The sequence below is a fragment of the Anguilla rostrata genome, chromosome 19 (genome assembly GCF_018555375.3).
Source record: "Anguilla rostrata isolate EN2019 chromosome 19, ASM1855537v3, whole genome shotgun sequence".
Lineage (NCBI taxonomy): Eukaryota > Metazoa > Chordata > Actinopteri > Anguilliformes > Anguillidae > Anguilla > Anguilla rostrata.
In genome coordinates, this window is record NC_057951.1 from 16,007,485 (window position 1) to 16,025,758 (window position 18,274).

At 44.4% G+C, this 18,274-nt stretch overlaps 1 protein-coding gene across 2 annotated transcripts; it reads right to left on the reverse strand.

Annotated features, from left to right (window-relative positions):
* Positions 1–4,287: 4,287 nt before the first annotated feature.
* Positions 4,288–18,012, reverse strand: acss3 (acyl-CoA synthetase short chain family member 3). 2 transcript variants are annotated; one of them, XM_064318549.1, is made up of 16 exons: positions 17,401–18,011; positions 16,513–16,657; positions 13,412–13,600; positions 12,833–12,967; positions 11,899–12,039; positions 11,158–11,238; positions 10,948–11,043; positions 10,010–10,161; positions 9,702–9,805; positions 9,509–9,604; positions 8,896–8,959; positions 8,620–8,701; positions 6,454–6,576; positions 5,995–6,094; positions 5,318–5,493; positions 4,288–5,050 (listed from the first exon to the last, which is right to left on the reverse strand). In XM_064318549.1, the coding sequence occupies exons 1-16, from the start codon at positions 17,799–17,801 to the stop codon at positions 4,982–4,984; spliced, it is 2,154 nt and encodes a 717-aa protein (XP_064174619.1). In that variant the 5' UTR covers positions 17,802–18,011; the 3' UTR covers positions 4,288–4,981. The 2 variants fall into 2 exon arrangements, 1 of the variants encoding a protein (XP_064174619.1); XR_010327279.1 differs by lacking the exon at positions 4,288–5,050 and having other exon boundaries at positions 5,444–5,493; positions 5,995–6,148; positions 6,179–6,576; positions 17,401–18,012.
* Between the last annotated feature and the right edge of the window lie 262 nt (positions 18,013–18,274).

Consider the following 18,274-nt stretch of genomic DNA (forward strand, 5'->3'; position numbering starts at 1 on the left):
CAATCTCCCACAGGAGGGCGCTCATACACCTAGTCACCATGTTTATAGTGTATTCTCACAATCGCCCACAGGAGGGCGCAAATAGACTTGGTCACCGTGTTTATGGTGTATTCTCACAATCTCCCACAGGAGGGCGCAAATAGACTTAGTCGCCGCGTTTATTTTGTATTCTCATAATCTCCCACAGGAGGGCGCAAATAGACTTGGTCACCGTGTTTATAGTGTATTCTCACAATCGTCCACAGGAGGGCGCAAATAGACTTAGTCGCCGCGTTTATTGTGTATTCTCACAATCGCCCACAGGAGGGCGTTAATAGAGTGTTACAGTGATTACGTATTTTTGTAGGCCAACTCGGGAGTTACTTCCGCTATGGGTTCCCTCGGCAAATTTCCAATTCATTTCTCATAAGCATTTCATTTTCTGTCGAAAATAAGGTCTGTGGTTAAAGTATGTCGCAGAAGGTTTCTCTATAAATAAAGTAGATATATTACACCCATTAACATCTCAACCGTGAATTTAGGCGTTAATAGCTTAGAACTACAGAAGCGGGAGGAGTTGCAGAAACCAATATGGCGTCCCATCAGTACAACTGGGCTAGAACTTGGTTATAAATCGTGCCGAGTAAAATCACACATTGATTTTTATTCGTATATGTATTATGGGTATAACTGGGTTAACAATATGACTGTTAACCCCTTAGTTTAGCCGATGGGGAAACTGACGTTCGGGCACTGGACGCCATTTAGTCGCTGAAACTTCGCAAGAGAAGCAGCGGTTACGTCCGTTTCATATCATCAGTGCGTCACCACCTATTCGCTTATAGTGTATTCTCCAATATCCACAGGAGGGCGCAAATAGACTTGGTCACCGTTTTATGGTGTATTCTCACAATCTCCCACAGGAGGGGCCATAACTGTCACCGTTTATGTGTATTCTCACAATCCCACAGGAGGCGCAAATAGACTTGGTCACCGGTTTATGTGTATTCTCACAATCTCCCACAGGAGGGCGCAAAAACTTAGTCCCCGTTTATTTGTATTCTCAAATCCCCACAGGAGGGCGCAAATAGACTTGGTCACCGTGTTTATGTGTATTCTCACAATCTCCACAGGAGGGCGCAAATAGACTTAGTCGCCGCGTTTATTGTGTATTCTCACATCGCCCACAGGAGGGCGTTAATAGAGGTTACAGGATTACGTATTTTGTAGGCCAACTCGGGAGTACTTCCGCTATGGGTTCCCTCGGCAAATTTCCATTCATTCTCATAGCATTTCATTTTCTGTCGAAATAGGTCTGTGGTTAAAGTATGTCGCAGAGGTTCTCTATAAATAAGTAGATATATACACCCATTAACATCTCAACCGTGAATTTAGGCGTTAATAGCTTAGAACTACAGAAGCGGGAGGAGTTGCAGAAACCAATATGGCGTCCCATCAGTACAACTGGGCTAGAACTTGGTTATAAATCGTGCCGAGTAAAATCACACATTGATTTTTATTCGTATATGTATTATGGGTATAACTGGGTTAACAAATGACTGTTAACCCTTAGTTAGCCGATGGGGAAATGACGTTCGGGCACGACGCCATTTAGTCGCTGAAACTTCGGCAAGAGAAGCAAGCGGTTACGTCCGTTTCATATCATTCAGTTGCGTTCACCACCTATCGCCTTATAGTGTATTCTCACAATATCCCACAGAGGCGCAAATAGACTTGGTCACCGTGTTTATGGTGTATTCTCACAATCTCCACAGGAGGGCGCAATAACTGGTCACCTGTTATGGTGTATTCTCACAATCCCCACAGGAGGGCGCAAATAGACTTGTCCCGTGTTTATGGTGTATTCTCACAATCTCCCACAGGAGGGCGCAATAACTAGTCCCGTTTATTTTGTATTCTCACAATCTCCCACAGGAGGGCGCAAATAGACTTGGTCACCGTGTTTATGGTGTATTCTCACAATCTCCCACAGGAGGGCGCAAATAGACTTAGTCGCCGCGTTTATTGTGTATTCTCACAATCGCCCACAGGAGGGCGTTAATAGAGTGTTACAGTGATTACGTATTTTTGTAGGCCAACTCGGGAGTTACTTCCGCTATGGGTTCCCTCGGCAAATTTCCAATTCATTTCTCATAAGCATTTCATTTTCTGTCGAAAATAAGGTCTGTGGTTAAAGTATGTCGCAGAAGGTTTCTCTATAAATAAAGTAGATATATTACACCCATTAACATCTCAACCGTGAATTTAGGCGTTAATAGCTTAGAACTACAGAAGCGGGAGGAGTTGCAGAAACCAATATGGCGTCCCATCAGTACAACTGGGCTAGAACTTGGTTATAAATCGTGCCGAGTAAAATCACACATTGATTTTTATTCGTATATGTATTATGGGTATAACTGGGTTAACAATATGACTGTTAACCCCTTAGTTTAGCCGATGGGGAAACTGACGTTCGGGGCACTGGACGCCATTTAGTCGCTGAAACTTCGGCAAGAGAAGCAAGCGGTTACGTCCGTTTCATATCATTCAGTTGCGTTCACCACCTATTCGCCTTTATAGTGTATTCTCACAATATCCCACAGGAGGGCGCAAATAGACTTGGTCACCGTGTTTATGGTGTATTCTCACAATCTCCCACAGGAGGGCGCTCATATACCTAGTCACCATGTTCATAATGTATTCTTACAATCGCCCACAGGAGGGCGTTAATAGAGTGTTACAGTGATTACGTATTTTTGTAGGCCAACTCGGGAGTTACTTCCGCTATGGGTTCCCTCGGCAAATTTCCAATTCATTCTTCTCATAGACATTTAGTTTTCTGTCGAAAATAAGGTCTGTGGTTAACGTATGCCAAAGACAGTTTCACGTTTTGTTCTACTAGATAAATTACATTCTTAAATATCTCAGACGTAAATTTCGAAGTCGTTATGTGCTTAAAAAAAAATAAGTTGCTAACAAATTGCTCTGTTGAAACTACAACGGTTGTCGCGTGCAGACGGGCTAGTATGGAAACTAGAGTGGCGGTTGCCAGATAGCGACTGTTGTTGTAGTTTCAATATAGCAGCTTATTTTTAAAAGCACATACCTGCTTCGAAATTCGCGGCGGTGGTAGTAATGGGTGCAATTTATCTCGTAGAAGCTCTCTTAGGCGTACGTTCACCACAGACCTCATTTTCGGCGAAATGTCAGGGGAAAATGCATTGGAAATCTGACAAGGGAACCCATTGCACAAAAATGCGAACTTACTTCCGGGTTTCAGGACTACAAACTGTAACACTCTTTGAGCTGCTTTCTCTGAAAACTCTGTGGCAGAACACATGAAAGTGGACTGGGCAGAATGGAGGGATGTACATACAGGGAACTTGGTGAAGTAGTTTCTCAAACAGCTGATGGTTCTGCTAGAGAAACAGAGCTGACCCCGGAGGCAGGGGGAGCCTGGTGAATCATGGGAAATAAAGAGAGAGATGATGATGAACTGTCCTCTTTCTGATGGCAAAGGTGCGCAGTCTCCCAGCAGTTTTCAAAATCTCCAGGATAACTCAATGGTTTGAAGACAGTTTATATATATATCATAGGTGGGGGCATGAAAATCACACATGCACACACACACACACACACACACACCATGATATTGTACCTTATGACAATATTTCCGAGTCCTCTAAAATTGTTAAGAACAAATGGGTCTTGGGTACTGTTCTTTAAAGGTGGTTTTACAAGGGCAGAGCCAATGGGAGCTCCCCAGTTTGAAGAGCCTAATTAGCAATACTTAGGATGCAGGTACCTATGATGCAAGATTTACATGGAAAAGCCTCTTTCTAAGGTTAATCCAGGGCTGATGAGCCCTTCAGACCCAGCTATAAATGCTACATTTAAACAGGATTCCTACTATCATAGGGCATAGACACAGGTCCATCAGATGCATTTGGACTGAATAGTTTGGCTTTTTTAGTTGGCACAGATTTTGCAGCAGTTGACGTACTGGCATCATCACCTTAATAATCCTTTTTAAGTTTAACATAAATGCACATTTTACTCACAAGCATAATAAAGACCAGCCTCTATAAGTGGATGTTTGATTGAAGTGCTTTAGAGGATTTGCCTTTGGCTTCTGTAGCTCACAGCCCATGTCCGTTAACCTGGGATTCTCAACTTAGGAAACAAGGAAACCCTTATGCACACCGGGTCTAAAAGAAAAGTTAAGCATTTTTTACTATTTTATACAAATCAAATTAAAATATGCTACAAAGAATCCTTTACTTTGTATATAACTAGCTGACCACAGTGTTGGTATGGAATGGTTTTTATTTGTAAACTGTTAAAAAAGCTATTTCAAAGTGATGTGGCACATTTGAAATGGTCAGATTTAGTGAATATAAACGGCCAATACACCGTACACCCATTTATAAAATACACCACTGAGAGAAATAAAAACCCAGCTTCCACTGGGTACAGATATGCACCCCTTCCCCACTTATCTCTGCGATAAACGGGCACACTGGATCTGAAAAAGTATCAGTAAGAGGCTTCAATGTCCAAAAATTCCAATACTAACAGGAAGTGTTTGGACACACACACACAATATAGCAGGGCTCACATTGGTCTTAATGAGGATTTCAGACTCAAGTGCTCTTCTTTCATTTATCATCATATTGCTTTTCATTCATCATCATATTGCTTTTCATTCATTGATATGATCGATAGTAAGCGATCATGCAAATTTAGTGTAATCGTACTGTAACCCACATCCCTTGCTGCACATTAGAGGCACACGGCTTCTGTGCCTTTACACGCCTCAGTCACGCCAGTCCAGTTTCACAGTCTGTAAAACCATGCCTTTCCCAATAAGATGTACTCCGTGTTTTGAATTTGATGCTTTCCCTCCACATTTCTGAATACACGTTCGGCCCTCTCGGTGGTGGGGCTAACCCTAACCCTCTCTGCAGATCTGGTCTCTCCGGGGGGGCTTGGGCTGGGCCAATCACAGCCTCTCCCTCACAGTCTTCTCGATGGCCTTGAACACCTCTGCATCCTCGATGGTGGGAGTGATCTGGGCGATCAGAGAGAGATGGAGAAGAAGTGCGTCAGCTTTAGCGCTAAAGGGAGCACACATTGCTTTCGGGGGGGGGGGTGATTGTGCTCTCCCCAGCTCCCCTGTACACCCCACCCTCATCTCAGGTCCCCCTTAGAAAAGAGATTTCCATCTCAGAGGGTTGTTCCTGGTTAAATGAAGGTTAAATAAAATAAAAGGATTCAGTAGGTGACTGTGACTCATCCTAAAGGTCAGTTGTTGCTTGGATACGAGCAGGAAGTTAACCTTATAGGGCTTCCTGTTCACCAGGTCGGAGAGGGTAGAACGGGGGATTTTTCCAGAGCGAGTTTTGGGGAGGCTCCCAATGAACAGCACCCTCCGGAACGCTGCCACCGGCCCGATGCTGTCTCTGACCAGCCTGACAACGCCCGCCACAATGTCCTCAGGGTCCTGCTGCACACCTGCACACAGACGCACATCATACACACATTACACACCTGCACACAGACGCACATCATACACACATTACACACCTACACACAGACGCACATCATACACACATTACACACCTACACACAGACGCACATCATACACACATTACACACCTACACACAGACACTCTACCATCACACCTCACACAACACACAGACATCTGCACACAGACCACACATGGACCACTCACACTGCACCACATTACACACATTGCACACCTGCACACAGACGCACATCATACACACATTACACACCTGCACACAGACGCACATCATACACACATTACACATTGCACACCTGCACACAGACACACAGTAGCGGATCATACACACATTACACACCTGGGAAACACTGCATATTACATACAGTATCATGCGCATTACATATACAAACTGTACCACGCACAAACACACACACACAGGTTTCTTTGTATACAGACAGCAGATTCCAGTGTGTTTGATGTTTCCCACCTTTTTTCAGCACACAGAGAGCCAGGGGAATGTGGCCCTTCAGAGAGTCCTCCAGTCCCACCACCGCACAGTCCCCGACTGCAGGGTGCTGCAGGATGGCCTGCAACACAAATCACACCTGAAACACCTGCAGCACAAATCACACGTGTAACACCTGCAGCACAAATCACACCTGATATCACACCTGCAGCACAAATCACACCTGATATCACACCTGTAACACAAACATACACATGAGTATCACACTTGACATCACACCTGTAGCACAAACACACACCTGATTATCACACATGCAGCACAACTACACACCTGATATCACACCTGTACAAGCCCACAGCTAGCACACCCAGCCATTTAACCTCCACCCTCAGGTTTGGGGTGAGTTCAGAAGCGCACTTACTCTTCTCTGAATTGACACACGTCAAATAAAAATGACACATTTAAAATTTGAACAGGCACCTCCTCCAGAGCCCCTGCCGACAGCCTGTGGCCAGCCACGTTGATGACATCATCAGATCTGGACATAACATACAAATAACCTTCCTCATCCACAAAGCCCGCATCCATAGTGTCATAATATCCCTACGGAGAGATGACAAAGTGTGGATGTGGATTAAAACCAAACATACACTCCACTGAGTTCAGATAATACTGCGCACTGCATAAATACAACACATCAGTAACGTTCATGTTTCAAACAATGAATCGATAGCTTCTTTACTAACACCACTAGTGGACGCAGTATTACCACAAAACAGTTACTTCACAAACTTACTGTACTGACGTAAAAATACGGTTTAGGAAAAACCATTGTAAATTTAAGCAATTACTTGTATATTTTTATAACAAAAAAAAGAATAATCTCCTGACACAAAAAAACAGAACATTTTAACGCCCATAATTCCGAAATTAAATTTAGATTAGGAACAGAAAAATGTTTTTTCCATGAATAGACCGTAATAGTGTATTCTCACAATCTCCCACAGGAGGGCGCTAATACACCTAGTCACCATGTTTATTGTGTATTCTCACAACCATCCACAGGAGGGCGCTCATACAACTGGGCTAGAACTTGGTTATAATCGTGTCGAGTAAAACTTCATTTTACTGATGTTTATTCTTATGTGTATTATGGGTATAACTGGGTTAACATAATGACTGTTAACCCCTTAGTTTAGCCGATGGGGAAACTGACGTTCGGGGCACTGGACGCCATTTGGTCGCTGAAACTTCGGCAAGAGAAGCAAGCGGTTACGTCCGTTTCATATCATTCAGTTGCGTTCACCACCTATTCGCCTGTATAGTGTATTCTCACAATCTCCCACAGGAGGGCGCAAATAGACTTGGTCACCGTGTTTATAGTGTATTCTCACAATCTCCCACAGGAGGGCGCTCATATACCTAGTCACCATGTTAATAATGTATTCTCACAATCGCCCACAGGAGGGCGTTAATAGAGTGTTACAGTGATTACGTATTTTTGTAGGCCAACTTGGGAGTTACTTCCGCTATGGGTTCCCTCGGCAAATTTCCAATTCATTTCTCATAAGCATTTCGTTTTCTGTCGAAAATAAGGTCTGTGGTTAAAGTATGTCGCAGAAGGTTTCTCTATAATAAAGTAGATATATTACACCTATTAAATCTCAACCCTGAATTTAGGCGTTATAGCTTAGAACTACAGAAGCGGAGAGTTGCAGAAACCCAAATGGCTCCTTCATACAACTGGCTATAACTTGGTTATAAACGTTCGAGTAAAATCACACGTGATTTTTTCTTATATGTATTATGGGATAAGGTAACAATGACTGTTAACCTAGTTAGCCGATGGGAATCTGAATGTTTCGGGGCACTGGACGCATTGGTCGCTGAAACTTCGGCAAGAGAAGCAAGCGGTTACGTCCGTTTCATATCATTCAGTTGCGTTCACCACCTATTCGCCTTTATAGTGTATTCTCACAATCGCCCACAGGAGGGCGTTAATAGAGTGTTACAGTGATTACGTATTTTTGTAGGCCAACTCGGGAGTTACTTCCGCTATGGGATCCCTCGGCAAATTTCCAATTCATTCTTCTCATAGACATTTAGTTTTCTGTCGAAAATAAGATCTGTGGTTAACGTATGCCAAAGACAGTTTCACGTTTTGTTCTACTAGATAAATTACATTCTTAAATATCTCAGACGTAAATTTCGAAGTCGTTATGTGCTTAAAAAAAGTAAGTTGCTAACAAATTGCTCTGTTGAAACTACAACGGTTGTCGCGTGCAGACGGGCTAGTATGGAAACTAGAGTGGCGGTTGCCAGAAAGCGACTGTTGTTGTAGTTTCAATATAGCAGCTTACTTTTAAAAGCACATACCTGCTTCGAAATTCGCGGCGGTGGTAGTAATGGGTGCAATTTATCTCGTAGAAGCTCTCTTAGGCGTACGTTCACCACAGACCTCATTTTCGGCGAAATGTCAGGGGAAAATGCATTGGAAATCTGACAAGGGACCCCATTGCACAAAAATGCGAACTTACTTCCGGGTTTCAGGACTACAAACTGTAACACTCTTTGAGCTGCTTTCTCTGAAAACTCTGTGGCAGAACACATGAAAGTGGACTGGGCAGAATGGAGGGATGTACATACAGGGAACTTGGTGAAGTAGAGTTTCTCAAACAGCTGATGGTTCTGCCAGAGAGACAGAGCTGACCCCGGAGGCAGGGGGAGCCTGGTGAATCATGGGAAATAAAGAGAGAGATGATGATGATCTGTCCTCTTTCTGATGGAAAAGGTGCGCAGTCTCCCAGCAGTTCAAAATCTCCAGGATAACTCAATGGTTTGAAGACAGTTTATATATATATCATAGGTGGGGGCATGAAAATCACACATGCACACACACACACACACACCATGATATTGTACCTTATGACAATATTTCCCAGAGTCCTCGGTTTCACTTCCTGCATGTCATCGTCGATCACAGTGACTGAAAGAGCAGGAGCAGCTCTGTAGGTTAACAGGTTCATAGAAGGCAGCGCGTCTGGCTGCAGCTCTTTTACGAGTGATGTCACCTTCCATAACACCATATGGCACCGGGATTTGCAACATTATAAAAACTATTCTTACACCAATGCCAAGTGACAAAAGGTAGACTGCAATGAATAATCATAAGTGAATAGTCATTAAAATGACTGATGACTGAATGCTTTTGTTTTTGCAGTGCTATAATCGTTGATTTGTAAGTCACTCCTGTATGTCATTCAGAGCTCACAGCTATAGCTCTGTTTTATCTACCTGCACTCACATACTGCTGACATACTCAGCTCCAACAGTCATTCCTTATGCAATAAACTGTTCCTGCAGATTAAGCTCTGTGCATTTTATGCAACCCTTTTAAAGTTCAACCCATCCTTGTTGTGTATTTGGATAAAAAAGATTATTCAAAATAAAAGATAATGTAAGTTGGATGTGGTTGCTTGCTAATTGTTTGTGGCAGGAAATGGCTGCCATAGTTCCTGTGAAGCACTGCACTCACCATTGTACCCTGGTACAGGCTTGCCTGCTTGCCCAGGAGGGGGCGACAGAGAGTTCCCAAGGCCAATACAGGTGGCCGTAATGGCAGATCCGGACTCTGTCAGCAGAGAACAGGAGAAACATGCAATGAGAAATACAGCCAGTCCCAGCCTGGGGAAGGTTAAAAACCCTAACCCTAATCCTGACTCGCTCACCAGTCTGCCACCAGTGGTCCAGCACAGGCACCCCAAAGCTCCTCTTAGCCCAGTCCAGAGTTTCCACGTCACAACGCTCGCCTGCCAGGAACAGGGTTCGCATCCTGGAGGACAGACCAATCAGAAACCAGAGGCTAAGTCACCTCTCAACCACACACCAATAAGCAGCCGGAGGCTTAGTCACCTGACAACCACACACCAGCAGCTGGTTGTGGGAGGCATTCAGGGACAGGTGTATCTGGGTTGTACGTGGGGGTTTAGGGGCAGGTGTATCTGGGTTGTAGGTGGGGGTTCAGGGTCAGGTGTACCTGGGGCGTGGATAGCGGGTCTGAGCGGAGGCCTGGGGGTCTATTTGGCGGATGGCCCGTATGGCAGTGGGAGCGGTGAACATGGCGGTCACGGCGTGCTCCGACAGCACGCGGAAAAACGCACCGGCATCGGGGGTGCCCACGGGCTTACCCTGTGGAGAATCACACAATGACTCACTGTCACTGAGCGAGAGACCGCCACAAGAGAAACCACACAACGACTCACTGTCACTGAGCGAGAGACCGCCACACCAGAAACCACACAACGACCCACTGTCACTGAGCGAGAGACCGCCACAAGAGAAACCACACAACGACTCACTGTCACTGAGCGAGAGACCGCCACAAGAGAAACCACACAACGACTCACTGTCACTGAGCGAGAGACCGCCACAAGAAAACCACACAATGACTCACTGTGACTGAGCGAGAGACCGCCTCAAGAGAAACCACACAACGACTCACTGTCACTGAGCGAGAGACCGCCACAAGAGAAACCACACAACGACTCACTGTCACTGAGCGAGAGACCGCCACAAGAGAAACCACACAATGACTCACTGTCACTGAGCGAGAGACCGCCACAAGAGAAACCACACAACGACTCACTGTCACTGAGCGAGAGACCGCCACAACAGAAACCACACAACGACTCACTGTCACTGAGCGAGAGACTGCCACAAGAGAAACCAGCGTAGGAAACACCTTCCTTCAGATGAGACACTGAACCAACCAGACCCCCCACACACACACACACACACACACACACACACACACCAGATCAGACCACATCACACCACAGAGTTAGGAGACTGGATCTTGGTGAGAAGACTATAAAAAACTAGAGCTGAGAAGGCAAGGCAAGACCAGACCACAGAATCATGACCAGAAAGATGACACCATGTAAATCCATACAGGAAATGAGGAGACGTGCTTACCTCATACAGAACTGTGGTGTTGCCATGGAGAAGGGGGGCGTAACAGATGTAAGAGTGACCAACCACCCAGCCCAGGTCTGATGCCGCCCACCACACCTGAGAAAGAGGGCGGGGGGGTGGGGGCAGGGGCCCAATAGGCAGTGTGTGAGCTAATGTCACCGCTCCTCACCGTACCAACCATGTGCTCAAACAGGAAGCTTAATGGCCCACCTCCCCAGGCCTCAGTCCATACACCCCCGACATGGTCCAGTTCAGCATCACTGTGTAGCCACCCGTGTCCCGCACAATGCCCTGGGGAGAACACACACACCAGAACACACACACTCACCCTGAGCTCACACTGCCCTGGAGAGAACACACACACCAGAACACACACACTCATCCTGAGCTCACACTGCCCTGGGGAGAACACACACACTTAACCTGAGCTCACACTGCCCTGGGGAGAACACACACACACACCAGAACACACACACTCACCCTGAGCTCACACTGCCCTGGGGGGAACACACACACTCACCCTGAGCTCACACTGCCCTGGGGAGAACACACTTAACCATGTTCTCTTTAACAGCTCAACCGCAACCCCACAGTGCAGTACAGAAGCACCCTGTGTTTTTCATAGGGGGGGCAGGGCTATCACCTTTGGGGTACCTGTGCTTTTCATAGGGGGGACAGGGCTATCACCTTTGGGGTACCTGTGCTTTTCATAGGGGTGACAGGGCTATCACCTTTGGGGTACCTGTGCTTTTCATAGGGGGGAGAGGGCTATCACCTTTGGGGTACCTGTGCTTTTCATAGGGGGGACAGGGCTATCACCTTTGGGGTACCTGTGCTTTTCATAGGGGGGAGAGGGCTATCACCTTTGGGGTACCTGTGCTTTTCATAGGGGGGAGAGGGCTATCACCTTTGGGGTACCTGTGCTTTTCATAGGGGGGACAGGGCTATCACCTTTGGGGTCCCCGTGGTGCCGGAGGTGTACAGGACATAAAGTGGGTGATCAACAGGAACAGGCACACAGTCATGAGGATGAGCACAGGCCAGCTCTTCCTCCCAGTCCAAAGTGAAGCCAGGATGCCTCCTCACCTTCTCCTGTTCAAAATGAGCCAATCAGCCGGTGCGTACTGAGCACAGGTCAACACTGTTCAAAATGAGCCAATCAGCCGGTGCGTACTGAGCACAGGTCAACACTGTTCAAAATGAGCCAATCAGCCGGTGCGTACCGAGCACAGGTCAACACTGATAAGAGTCTTACTGTGTTGGTGTGGTTATAGATTAGTCTTACTGTGTCGGTGTGGTTATAGCTTAGTCTTACTGTGTCGGTGTGGTTATAGATTAGTTTTACTGTGTCGGTGTGGTTATAGCTTAGTCTTACTGTGTCGGTGTGGTTATAGATTAGTCTTACTGTGTCGGTGTGGTTATAGATTAGTCTTACTGTGTCGGTGTGGTTATAGATTAGTCTTACTGTGTTGGTGTGGTTATAGATTAGTCTTACTGTGTCGGTGTGGTTATAGCTTAGTCTTACTGTGTCGGTGTGGTTATAGATTAGTCTTACTGTGTTGGTGTGGTTATAGATTAGTCTTACTGTGTTGGTGTGGTTATAGATTAGTCTTACTGTGTTGGTGTGGTTATAGATTAGTCTTACTGTGTTGGTGTGGTTATAGATTAGTCTTACTGTGTCGGTGTGGTTATAGATTAGTCTTACTGTGTTGGTGTGGTTATAGATTAGTCTTACTGTGTTGGTGTGGTTATAGATTAGTCTTACTGTGTTGGTGTGGTTATAGATTAGTCTTACTGTGTTGGTGTGGTTATAGATTAGTCTTACTGTGTTGGTGTGGTTATAGATTAGTCCTACCGTGTTGGTGTGGTTATAGATTAGTCTTACCGTGTTGTCGCGGTTATAGATGAGTACGTTTTGGGGTTTGTGTGTGCTGAGCTCCAGGGCTTTCTCCACCAGAGGGATGTACTCCACTCTTCTGCCTGGTTCGATGCCGAAGGTAGCAGTCACCAATATTTTAGGCTGAGAGGCAAAATGGCATTTACAACACCCTGCAAGGCTATGCCAACTCCACACCTCAACATGTACACAAACAGCACTATGCACAGCTTCATTACATGACCAATCAGCAGCAAGGCCTCACTACTCCATGTGTTTGACAAAAACACATCACATGATTACATGGTAGTACGACCTTGGTGCTGATTGGTGTCTTATCAACAACCAACAGATAACGGCGGTTACATTTTTCCCCTCAGAAGCATTTCATGCAGCCTCTTTAATTTTGCTGGTTACTAAACGCTTAGGTGTAATTAAAAAGAAAAAGATGAAAGGAAATATAGGAAATAGGAAATATAATGCACCATATGGTGGCCATGACTGTTATTGCATTCGATTATTATATTTGCGGTATTTCCCATTGCTGGTCTGTACACTGAGCACGGTAGGGGGCGCTGCAGACCGCACCTTGGCATGGTCGATGCGGACGGACAGCTCTTTCGAGGCGAAGCCTCCGAAGATGAGGCTGTGGGTCGCTCCTATCCTGGCACAGGCCAGCATGGCGAACATGGCCTGGGGCACCATGGGCATGTAGATCACCACCAGGTCTCCCTTCCTCACCCCCTGCCTGACCAAGACCCCTGCCAGCCGCGACACCTGTGGGCAGGGGCCAGGGGCATGGGGGCATTATCCTCTCATAAATAAACACATTAATCTCACTGTGAATCAGCTGCATTTATTTGTGCATCAGTAACATTTACTTATCTATTTATTTTCATGACTATAATACAGATGAAGGGAGGGGTGGGGGGGGGGTCCTCCCTGCTCCTCCCCGCTCCCCCCTCAGCCCAGCACCATTAACCAGGCCACCATCAGCATGCGGGACTGCAGACCCAACATCATCTTCATCATCACAGACCCTACACGCTCACCTGCTCCAGCGCTCCTCCCTCCCCTCTGCTTCTCAGGTACAGGGCAACTTTGTGCTCCACTACAGGAGAGAGCGCCCATTGCCACAGCGTTTTACTCAGTCACACCTTTAAATGAACAGAAGATGCATCCATTTGGGATGCCTAAGCTTCCGCAGTAGGGAGACTGGAAGAACATGGCGACTGGAATCCAGCGAGTCTAATGAATTTATGGTTGTGTTACTTGTGCACTGTGGACTGCAGAGGTCAAAGGTTAAAGGTGATTCTGCAGAATGTGATAGTCAGCACAGAACAACATTAACACTTTAAACAGACTCAGTTTCTCAGCCTGTACTCAGCTTTAGGCACAATTATATGTTTTCAGAAAAACTAAGTTGCAATATCAAAAAAAAACATTTTGACCGTTTTACAAAAAAGCTATATATATACAGTGGGGTCCAAAAGTCTGAGACCACATTGAAAATCTATAATATTTTCACGTAAACCTGGAAATAATCAGAAAGTTTGAGGATTCAGAAACATTTAAAATCACAAGAAGTTATTACATGTAAAATGAAGAAGAAATATTTAAGATTATGCACTATTTCTAGGTCAGCAATCAAATTTAAGCAAATTTATACTTATACTATTATACTACTATTTATACAAATACTTGTATAAAGTACAAAAGGTCAGATTTCCTTGAGTTGTATCCCTTCCATTGAAGCATGCCTTCAGATGACAGGTGGATTTGATCTACTCATCAGAGGCTCGTTCAAGTAACTCAACTTGCAGCCAGTGTTCACCTGTTATAAATATGGCTGTGCCTCAAGTTTCCAGCAAATCATTGCTTACACTAAGCAGCATTGTGATAGTGGGAAACATGGCATCAGAACTAAGTGAAAGTGTCAGAAGTCAAATTGTTATTCTAAGCAAAGAGGGGCTTTCTCAGCGTCAAATCATGGCTAGACTAAAGGTTTCTAAGAGGGCAGTGCATGGAACTCTAAAACGCTTTGCAGAAACTGGATCAGTTGTATCCAAAAAACGATCAGGAAGACCAAAAATGACCACACCATCAGAAGATCAATACATCAAGCTTAGTTCCCTGAGAGATAGAAAAGCAACTTCATCACAGATACAAAATTTGCTAAATAAAGAACGCAAGACTCCAATCAGCAAAAGTACTGTCAAAAGAAGGCTGTCTTGTAGTGGTCTCAGAGGACGAGTAGCAGTTTCTAAACCACTTCTCAGGAGGGGAAACAGGGCCAAACGCTTGGGGTGGGCTAATAAATACCAGCATTTCACAGTGGATGACTGGAAAAAAGTCCTATTTACTGATGAATCCAAGTTTGAGATTTATGGCAATAACAGAAGGGTGTATGTAAGGAGACGAACAGGAGAGAGAATGATACCGCAGTGTATCAAACTCACAGTGAAACATGGTGGTGGGAATATTCAAGTCTGGGGGTGTTTTGCCTACTCTGGAGTTGGACACCTGCACCAAATTGACTACACCCTGACCAAGGAGAAGTACCACTCCATTCTTCAGAGACATGCTATACCCTCTGGTTTGCATCTTTGTGGAGAAGGATTCATACTGCAGCAGGATAATGACCCCAAACACACCTCAAAGCTTTGCAAGAACTACTTGAAGACCAAAGAAGTCCAAGGAGTCCTGACTGTCATGGACTTTCCTCCACAGTCACCTGACCTCAACCCCATTGAACATTTATGGGGGCACTTAGAAAAGACTGAGAAAGCCATGCATTCTGTAACATCACAAGAAGCTCTTTGGAACATTGTCAAATCATGCTGGGATAACATGTGTCATCAGGTTATGCACAAACGTGTGGAGTCCATGCCAGCTCGAGTGCATGCTGTCATTAAAGCAAAAGGGGGACATACCAAATACGAAGATATTCTGAAGTTCATGTACATTTTTCAAAAAACCCTCAAATTGTTAAGCTGATATTATCATTTGTAATGAAAGAATTAGTATTACATTCAAAACAAATGCAAAATAGAAATATCTTGACTAGTGGTCTCAGACTTTTGGACCCCACTGTATATATATATATATATATATATATATATATATATATTATATATATATATATAGACAGGTGAATTGGTGTAGAATCTGCTGTAAATAAACTTGCTCAAGACAGGCCAAGGGGGAAAACAGGAGAAGAGTCTCTACCCTGGTGCTCTATCGCACAGAGCACTCAGGAGATTTAACGACCGGTTCCAGCAGCCCGCACTTTGTACCGCAGGCACCACCGCCTTTGTGTGCAGCACGGCTGGGCAATACAATCAGGCCTTGTGCTGGACTGCTGATTAAAATGCACAGCCTGTTTCCTACCAACTCACAGTTAATCAACACATTTGTGATTCGCTAAAAAAGGGTGAATTTAGACCCGTTCGTTTGTTTTCCCAAATGTACTTTTTACAATAAATCTATTTCTTAGGACAATAAATCTTTACCTTGAACAATAAATTTACCTTGAACAATTTACCTTGAACAACAGGTCTATTTCTTAGGAACTGATGGAGGAAGTATTGCGTTCTCTCACAGACAGAGAATAAACAAACATTCACATTAGGCCTCTTCCATACGGACACATTGGACGCCGGACACACAGCTAAACTACACGTCATTACCTGTTCCTTCAGCTTATTATACGAGATGAAGCACTTTGTCTCAGTAACTGGACTATCGTGAATAATAGCGGTCTGGTCCCCAAGTCCGTTCGCAACATGCCGGTCCACAGCATTGTAGCAAACATTTAGTTTTGCTCCGACAAACCTAGAGCACAAAAAATATAAGCCACATCACTTTCGCATCACGCTTGTGGTATATTAATTATGACAAATGTGTGAAAACCAGTTCCCTGTGACACTGTGTGTTTATCATATTTCTTTTAATTTACCTTATTGATAATCCTAGCAGTTTTTACTCACCAGCTTTAATTTAAAGAAGATTCTCTTTGTAAAACACGACCATCAAACACATAGGACAAACAGTTCAACCCTGTAGATTATAAACAAGACATGCATTTTCACCAATATTCATGCAGTGTTTGCACACCTGGTATCTATAGCAAGTGTGTTTTGGAGAGAAAATATAGCGCAAAGTTGACCCCGCGTCCATTGCCAACCCTCAATTTTATTCCGTTTAAGTTTTGGTCCAATCTTAGGGATCTGGATGAGTATTTAACATTTGAACTGCATCAGAACAGTTAGGGCATTAGACCAGCCGTCAATGTGACCTAAACCTAACGTGCCGTAATCTGCCAAAGAAGCCAAAACTTTGACACCTTTCAAAATTGCTTACGAATTACCGAAAAACTATTCGACGAGATAAAGGGGAAAATGAAAAGACGAAACTGCAAATCGGCAAAGGACCAAATAGACACAATTTCATTTTGGGAAAGAATAAAATTAATAAAATAGTATTTTATAGTTTTTTTTCCATAAAGCTGGAATTAAAGTTCGAAATAAGCGACTTAAATGTGCGGCATATTAGTGCATCTTATATTTTTGTCTCACCATTTCGGTGATACTGGATTACCGATATCCAGAGTTTGTCTCCAGGTCTCAAACCAGCTGATGTTTTCTGCGGCTTTGCTCCAGAAGACTTCAGGAGTGTCTCGTGCGCTACGGAAAGCCTGCTCATAGGCGTCCGCTACCGCAGCTGGTTTACGGCTTTGCGAAGAGACCTGCACACATCGACTGCTGACGGCAAATCCACTCTGCACCCCAAACACGCTCCTGCAATCTTTCCAGGAACCTACTAAGACTTTTGCCGTTCCCAGATCCCGACTTTTCCCGCAACAGTACCGCATGCTAACGATCAGTTTTGCATCCCTGATGGTAGCAATGTACTTTCCACGGCCGATAGTATTATTAAAAAATAAACTGTTTAACATCATTGGTTTAAAAACTTGCATGTCGATAGCGTGTTTTATTGTAAATAAAATAAAATAAAATAAAATAAAAAATCTTATTTAAAAAATCGCCCGTTCAGGGGGCGGTTAAAAAAAATCAGCACTGCTAAAAACGGACCCCAAGTTTCTCCATGTCTTTTACACGTTGGGAAAAGGAAACGAGGCTGCGAAAGACAGCGAAGCGAGCTGGCAATGAGTTACAATGAGGAAATTGTGCATGAAAGGCGAACTATGAACTGGATGTGAATGATGTAATGAGTTGGGTTGCACAAGACTGTCAGCAAGTGGCCGTTCTGACAGGAGTTATGTTAATCTACAAAGGGCTTTTTCAGAGTTAAACCGTGCCGAGAGATAAATTAGGACTCAAACACAAGATGCAAAATATTTTTCTATGTAGAGTGTAGTAGACTATAATGTAGATTTTTGTATTATGTATTTCTGTAATATTTGTATTTGGGAGTGCAGTAACTTCACAT

Bases quoted from the DNA above. Each gene is read 5' to 3' on its own strand.
- acss3 (XM_064318549.1), bottom strand. From the start codon at position 17,801: ATGCAAGTTTTTAAACCAATGATGTTAAACAGTTTATTTTTTAATAAT. The intron at 16,658-17,400 runs GTGAGACAAAAA...TTTGTGCTCTAG, and splicing joins AATCCAGTATCACCGAAATG to GTTTGTCGGAGCAAAACTAA. The intron at 10,162-10,947 runs GTAAGCACGTCT...GATTCTCCACAG, and splicing joins ACACCACAGTTCTGTATGAG to GGTAAGCCCGTGGGCACCCC.